The sequence below is a fragment of the Miscanthus floridulus genome, chromosome 3 (genome assembly GCF_019320115.1).
Source record: "Miscanthus floridulus cultivar M001 chromosome 3, ASM1932011v1, whole genome shotgun sequence".
Lineage (NCBI taxonomy): Eukaryota > Viridiplantae > Streptophyta > Magnoliopsida > Poales > Poaceae > Miscanthus > Miscanthus floridulus.
The window spans coordinates 13,443,120-13,450,196 of NC_089582.1; the positions used below are offsets into that span (position 1 = coordinate 13,443,120).

The 7,077-nt window shown below is 49.8% G+C and overlaps 1 protein-coding gene across 1 annotated transcript; it reads left to right on the plus strand.

Annotated features, from left to right (window-relative positions):
• Positions 1-1,104: 1,104 nt before the first annotated feature.
• Positions 1,105-1,659, plus strand: LOC136543184 (secreted RxLR effector protein 161-like). Its single transcript, XM_066535710.1, has one exon. It carries the CDS (start codon positions 1,105-1,107, stop codon positions 1,657-1,659), a length of 555 nt encoding a protein of 184 aa, XP_066391807.1.
• The last annotated feature ends 5,418 nt before the right edge of the window (positions 1,660-7,077 follow it).

Sequence of the window (7,077 nt, forward strand, 5' to 3'; positions counted from 1 at the left end):
GTGGTGCCAACCACTCCAAGAGTGGTGACGAGCAGTCCAAGAGTAGTCCCTAGCACTGCAGCCAGGGTGCCGAGCACTCTAGGTGTTGTGCTGACCACTCTAGTGGAACAGGGAACTCCATCGATGCCGATCGAGTTCGTCTCACCTCCTAGCGACATCACTGGGTTCGTGGATGCCTTCCACGACGGTGAGGAGGTGTGGTTCCACAAGCTGGATGACATCATCGATGGTACAGGGCCCTCAGGCCTGGCGGGTCGGCTGCTCAATGACCTAGAGCTACTTCTCGTCAGTGCAGAGGAACCACCCATGTTCGCGCTGGCCGAGCGCGATGCAAATTGGCGATGAGCGATGCTGGAGGAGATGAAGGCGATCAAGGAAAACGAGACTTGGGAGCTCATCGATCCACCTCCAGGATACCATCCGATCGGCCTGAAGTGGGTGTACAAGGTCAAGCGGGACGAGTGCGGCACCATTATCAAGCACAAGGCACGCCTCATCGCCCGAGGCTTTGTCCAGCGCGAGGGCATCGACTTCGAGGAAGTCTTTGCATCGGTAGTGTGCATGGAGTATGTCCGACTGCTTTTGGCTTTGGCAGTAGCGAAGGACTGGCGCGTCCATCATGTGGACATAAAATCGGTCTTCCTCAACGGCGAGCTGGCGGAGATGGTCTTCATCATGCAACCTCCAGGTTTCATCGTCAAGGGAGCAGAGCATAGGGTGCTCCTACTGCACAAGGCGCTCTACGGGCTATAGCAGGCCCCATGAGCGTGGAACGCCAAGCTTGATGCCACACTGGGCGAGCTTGGGTTCATGCGGTGCGCAACAGAGCACACGCTCTACACGCGGCAACTAGGGAAGGAGGTGCTCGTCGTCGGCATGTATGTGGACGACTTGATCGTCACCGGCGCGCGTGCGGTGGACATTGACATCTTCAAGCGCAAGATGGCGGCTCATTTTCAAATGTGCGATCTCGGCGCACTATCTTACTACCTCGGCATCGAGGTGAGACAGGGGAAGGAAGCGCTCACGCTCGGTCAGAGCGCGTATGCCTCGAAGCTATTGGAGTGGAGCGGCATGGCTGAGTGCAAGCCGTGCGTGACTCCGATGGAGGAGCGGCTGAAGCTGACGAAGGTCAGTACCGCAGCAAAGGTAGATGCAACACTCTACCGGAGCATCGTCGGCGGTCTGTGCTACCTAGTCCACACGAGGCTAGACATTGCATTCGCCGTGGGCTACGTCAACCGCTTCGTGGAGGATCCCCGAGAGGATCACTGGGCTACGGTGAAGCGGCTGTTGCGCTACGTCAAGGAGACGGTGGATCAGGGGATCGTCTTCCCCAAGACCGGCGAAAGTAGGCTGCAACTCACTATGTTCAGTGATGCAGACATGGCGGGGGACATCGACGGACAACGGAGCACCTCTAACATGCTCGTTTTCCTCAGGTCGGCTCCAATCTCATGGCTGTTGCTGAAACAAAAGGTGGTGGCGCTGTCCACATGCAAGGCAGAGTACGTGGCGGCGGCCACAGCGGCGTGTCAAGCTGTATGGCTGCGCCGGCTGCTGGGCGAGCTGACCGGTGTGGAAGCTCACCCACCAGCACTAATGGTGGACAACCAGCCCGCCATCGCCCTCGTGAAGAATCCGGTTCTCCATGACTAGAGCAAGCATATCGACGTCAAGTTCCACTTCCTCAGAGACTATGTCGATGGAGGGCAAATCGTTATCGAGTTCGTCGAAACTGGTCAGCAACTCGCGGACGTCCTAACCAAACCGCTCGGCCGTCTTCGATTCACAGAGTTGAAGAAGATGATCGGCATGGTGGAGGTTTTAGGGTTAGCAGTAGTATTAGGGAAAGAATTGTTAAGTAATCTGCTGCTCCCCTGTGTGAACGCACGATAGGGGGCAAGCACCGAAAAGGGTTCCCTGCTACTGCACTGTAGCCGCTACAGGGGTAGGCGCCGAAAGGCTCCCCTGCCACACTGTAGCCACAGCAGGGGCAGGCATCAAAGTCAGCCCTGCTGTCACATGTAGTCACTGTAGGATTAGATGAGTAGAGTTATATATATAGTTTCCCACTGCAACTAAGTAAAGAGAGCGAGTTCAGTTTTGCCATCTCCTTTGCAGAGCTCCGGCCAACGTTGGTGCTTGTGCTGTGTGTGTGCGCTCTGTTCTCCCTCCCTTCTTCTACCTCAAGTCATAGGGTGTGGTCGGCAACACCGGGGAGTGGTTGGCTCACTTGTTCCGAAGATCCAGGGGCTAACAGGACAATCTTAATTGCTTTAGTACCCAGTGGTTTTGCCCAAACCCATTATGTTGCAAGCAGCATAATCAGCACAAGCTTTGTCGTAGTAGCAAATTGTACACATCAGGATCACTAGATGTTTCTCTAGAACCAGTTAGGTAAAGTTTTTGCAGGGCCACGTCTTACCGTCAGAGTGCAACAAACGTTGGCCCTCATTGTCTGAACATCAAAGTTCTCTGAAGGATTCTGCATATCTGGAAGTTGGAATTGCCTTTGCACCCCACAGGTCAATAGGAGACATGCTCTGCATTAGCAGCAGTTGAGGGTGAACGCCAGCATGTCTTGCATACAGACATGTCCTTGGAACAACTAGAAGAGATTATGCTGCCAAAAGCGATAGAGTACTTCCACAAGAATGCCAAAGCAACAGTCCACCAAATGTTTTGGAAGTCTGAACATGGCACTGCGTACATTCAGGTGGAGAAAGCAAGCATATGCACACTCAGAACAAGCATGAGAACATCGGTAACTGTTGGGGGAGCTAGGAAACGAAAGATGTCGCAGCGACAAGATGAGGATTTTGGGAGTCAGCGAAATGTTTTCTCTCAATTCCTCAACCTGTGGGTTGCACATGCGCCATTGCAGCTGCGAGGCTCAATCGTGGACTGGATTCAGAAGGAGAAGGAAAGTCAGTTAGCAGCACAGCAGCTGCACCTGAAATTCTAATGCATGTACTACCATGAATGGATATGGGAAATGAGAAATGCAATACCGGAAATGGAATGTTCTTGGAAACACATCAAATAGTTGGAGTAATGATTCATAATTATGTGTACGGCATAGCATGAGGGCTCACAATCTTCTATTGAAAGCACATCACTCATTTTCAATTTCGTCTGATGCCACTTGTTTCTCGCAAGCTGATTTATTCCTTTACCATTATATAAACAAGGGGCAATTTATTATTTGGCCTAGTTTAAAGTTGTCTTTCTTTCTTGGCCCTGAAACAACATTTCTTACTTATTTGGCCACACTCGAAGTTTCGTTTTCCAATCTGGCCTTACCGTCATCTCCCACCTCTAACACCATTAAATGGCACATGAAATGACCAAACTGCCCCTGAGACATTATGAGAAACCAAAGGTCACCTAGGCAGCATAATAACATAATTTTGAGCACTTTGAATCCAATTTTTATAACATAAAAATTTGTGTTGTGAAAATTGGATTCAAAGTGCTCAAAATTATGTTGTTATGCTGCCTGGGTGACCTTTGGTTTCTCATAATGTCTCAGGGGCAGTTTGGTCTTTTCATGTGCCACTTAACGGTGTTAGTGGCGGGAGATGACGGTAAGGCTAGATTGGAAAGCGAAACTTCGAGTGAGGACAAATAGATAAGAAATTTTGTTTCAGGAACAAGGAAGAAAGATAACTTTAAACCAGGACCAAATAAGAAATTTTCTCTATAAACAAAATGTAATGTAATTTTAAGCAGTCAATCAGTAGTTATTTTGTTTGTGAAATGTAACACGGCCGTTACCATGTATACTCCTCCTAGTACCTTTTTTTTGCTTTCTTTGGGTACATAGTTTTCACTACATGTCTAGAGATCACCACTACACAAATGATTTTGCGAGGCACAACTAAAACATTAATCGAGACAGTCACAAAATCCAACCGCCTCGTAAAATACCTCAGGATTTATGGAGGCAGACGTTTTAATTTATGGAGGCAGTCATAGTTGACCGTCTCGTAAAATACATTTACTGAAGCAGACATTTTATTTACCGAGACGATCAAAATGTCCGCCTCGGTAAATCATTTATGGAGGCGGGCATTTGTAAGGCGTTTGCCTTCGTAAGTCAGGCCCAACCCACTAACACACGACAACCCATTACTGTGTTCATGTATATATATGTGACTTAGGGTTTGGGAGTGCACACCACAGCGGTCCTCTCTCTCCCCCACCGCCATACCCCCACCTCTCCTTCTCCTCTCTCGGCTCTCCCTCACCAACCGCCGCACCCCCACCTCTCTTTCTCTTCTCTCGGCTCTCCCTCACCCACTGACGCACACCACCATCGCACAAGGCCCCCCTCTCTCCCTCACCAGCGGCCACTCTCTCTCTCCTCTCGCGCAGGGCCCTGTCCTACGGCGGCGGGAGGCGCTCATGCCCCAGCTGGCCGCTCGCGCTAGGCCCCGACGGTGGCTCGTGAGGGCGGTGGGGCGGGGCCGAGGAGCCCTCCACTGCATGCTCGAGAAGGGAGGCACAGATGAGGGGCACCGGGTACCTGCAATGGTGGCATGAGCTCGGTGGTGTGGCGGCGTGGCTCGATCCGGTGGAGGGGCGTGGCAGCGGGCTCATTTTGGTGATGGATCCGGAGAGGAGGAGCCCTGTAACACCCGTGTTTTTACATCATGTTAAAATTCACTAAAAATTTAAACTTTTTAAAACTTTACAACAAATTAAAACTTGATTAGTTTAATTCTTGCAAAAACCACTTTGTAAATAAAATGCTTTCCAAAAACCCTGTATCAAAACTCACCATATGCATTTAGGTTAGAATATTGGAGTGACTTGAATGCTTGCGTGATTGCTTGAATGCATGGGTGTCTGATTGAATGCTTGTGTGATTGCTTTTCTGGAATTTATTTGCGGCACCAAAATAACATTTCTTAATCATCAATTGCATTCTTGAATTATTTAAAACTTTTTCATTATATTATAGTAGTAGAAAATGCATCATAGATATAAACAATATTTTATTCTCTGCTTAACTAACTAGGAATTATAATAGCCATCACATTAGTGAATTATAGATTTAATGCTCCCTTCTCAAATTACATTTTAGTTAAATTAAATCCTTCACTGATTTATAGATTGCAAACGTATTTCGTAATTAGTCTCTAATATTTAGAAATACATCATGCATATTTTGCTATATTCTCTTCTTAATTATCTAGGCCATCTCACTATTAATTATATGGTTAATCTTTCTTCTTAATTTGCAGCATAGTTACAATAGGATATTTAGAAATATGAAATCATTACTTTTAATCATAGTCATAAAAGGATATATAATATTTAGGAGATACATCATGAATATAAAAGTATTGCATTACATTTCTTGATTTACATCATCTATCTATTAATTATAATTAGAAAATACAAATATATTATTTTACATTCTTTGATTTTCTAGTGACCAGAAATACTCCATCTATCTATTATTTACAAAATAAATAATGCATATACACATATACATACATGGTTACATTAGAAATACAACATCTACTCCTGTTATCTACAAAGGAAATTCATTTTTTTCATATAAACGAAAACGTCTTCTGTGTACATGGGCCGAGCCCTCCCCTCTCCCATGCTGCCCAGGCGGCAGCAAGCCAGCGGCCCAGCTTGGCCATGTCGCAGCGCCACCGCGTCGCCACCGCGGGAGCTCCGCGTCCGCGCTGCCGCCTCCGAGCACGTGAAAGCCGTTGCCGGAGATATTTCCTTCGCACACCGACCTTCACAGCTGGCAACCTTATCTCCTCCCGGATTTCCGTCGACACGTCGCCGCTGCCGTACGAGCGTCACCGCTTGGCCGCCGGAGATATTTCTCCCGGCTAACCGCCTCACGCCGCCTATAAATGGCCGGCGCCGGTGAGCTCACGAGGGCGTTGAGGTTGCCGGGGGAAGCTGGGACGAACGACGCCGCCATTGCCGTGCTCTGCTCTGCTCTCCTTCTACTCTTTCCCTTCCCCTGCTTCTCCCCCCTCTGCTCTGCTTCTCGCGCCGCGCGTGGACACGACCAAGGCCGGCACGAGGCCTGCAGTACCGCGCCGAAGCTGACGCAGTCCGAGCCGATGCCGCCCTGGCCTTGCTCCACCACCGACGCACCTCCTCTGCTCCCTCTTCTTCCCTCCCTCTCCTCCTCTGCTCGCCGGGGCCGAGCACCGCCGCGCCGCGCTCGCTAGTCGTCGCAGCCGCTGCCGCCGCCGCCGCCATGCTCTGCTTCGCCTCGCTCTCCCTCTGCCCTGCTCTTCGCCCAGCGCTGCCGCTGCCGCCGCCCTGCCTCCACCGCGCCAAGCCGCCGCCGCCGCCTCACCCGAAGACGAGCACCGCCCGCGCTCGCCTCCGCCCACCGTAGTCGCTGCCCAGCGTTTCCTCCTTCGCTCCGCCCTCGCGCCCACCCCTCGATGTGGCCACCAGCCACCGACGCCGCAGCCATGCGCTGCCGCCCTGCCCTGCCCGCTCGCCGAGCTCCCTCCCTCACCCCTGCTCTTCCTCTCCCTCTCTGTTTCTCTTTCTGTCCACACGGAACGGATTGGAGGCGGACGCGTTCACCCGAAGGCACCCAGAGCCGAGCGCCTGGCCACGTCGATACGGCCAATAAGGCTCTCTCGGAGACCTATTGCTGCGCAAACCAAAAATGTTCTCTGACACAATACTTACCCTACAACAAAATACCTATATAAAGACCTAATTTAGATGTCAGGAGACCCATTGGTGCGCAAACCAAAAATGTTCTCTAACACAATACTTAGCCTACAACAAAATATATGTTCGTGTGCCCTTAAATCCGGTTTGATCCGCTTCTTTTTTTCAACCAGAATAGTATTTTTTTCTCACAAATTCCTCTAGATTCCTCCAAATGAACGAGGCCATAACCCAAACCTAAGTATCCTATCTTCTGGAGAGCCATTTGTGAAAATGGTTGTCGTTTGGGTCTTTTTGTTATAGAAAATCAAAAATAGATATCGAACATTTTGCCTGTAACGCTACCCAAAAGATGAATAGGTGTTGTATTTTGATGTCGCGGTTGTTAGAGACAGTTGG

Excerpts from the sequence above, each read along its gene's own strand:
- LOC136543184 (XM_066535710.1), top strand. The coding sequence starts at position 1,105 with ATGGAGGAGCGGCTGAAGCTGACGAAGGTCAGTACCGCAGCAAAGGTA.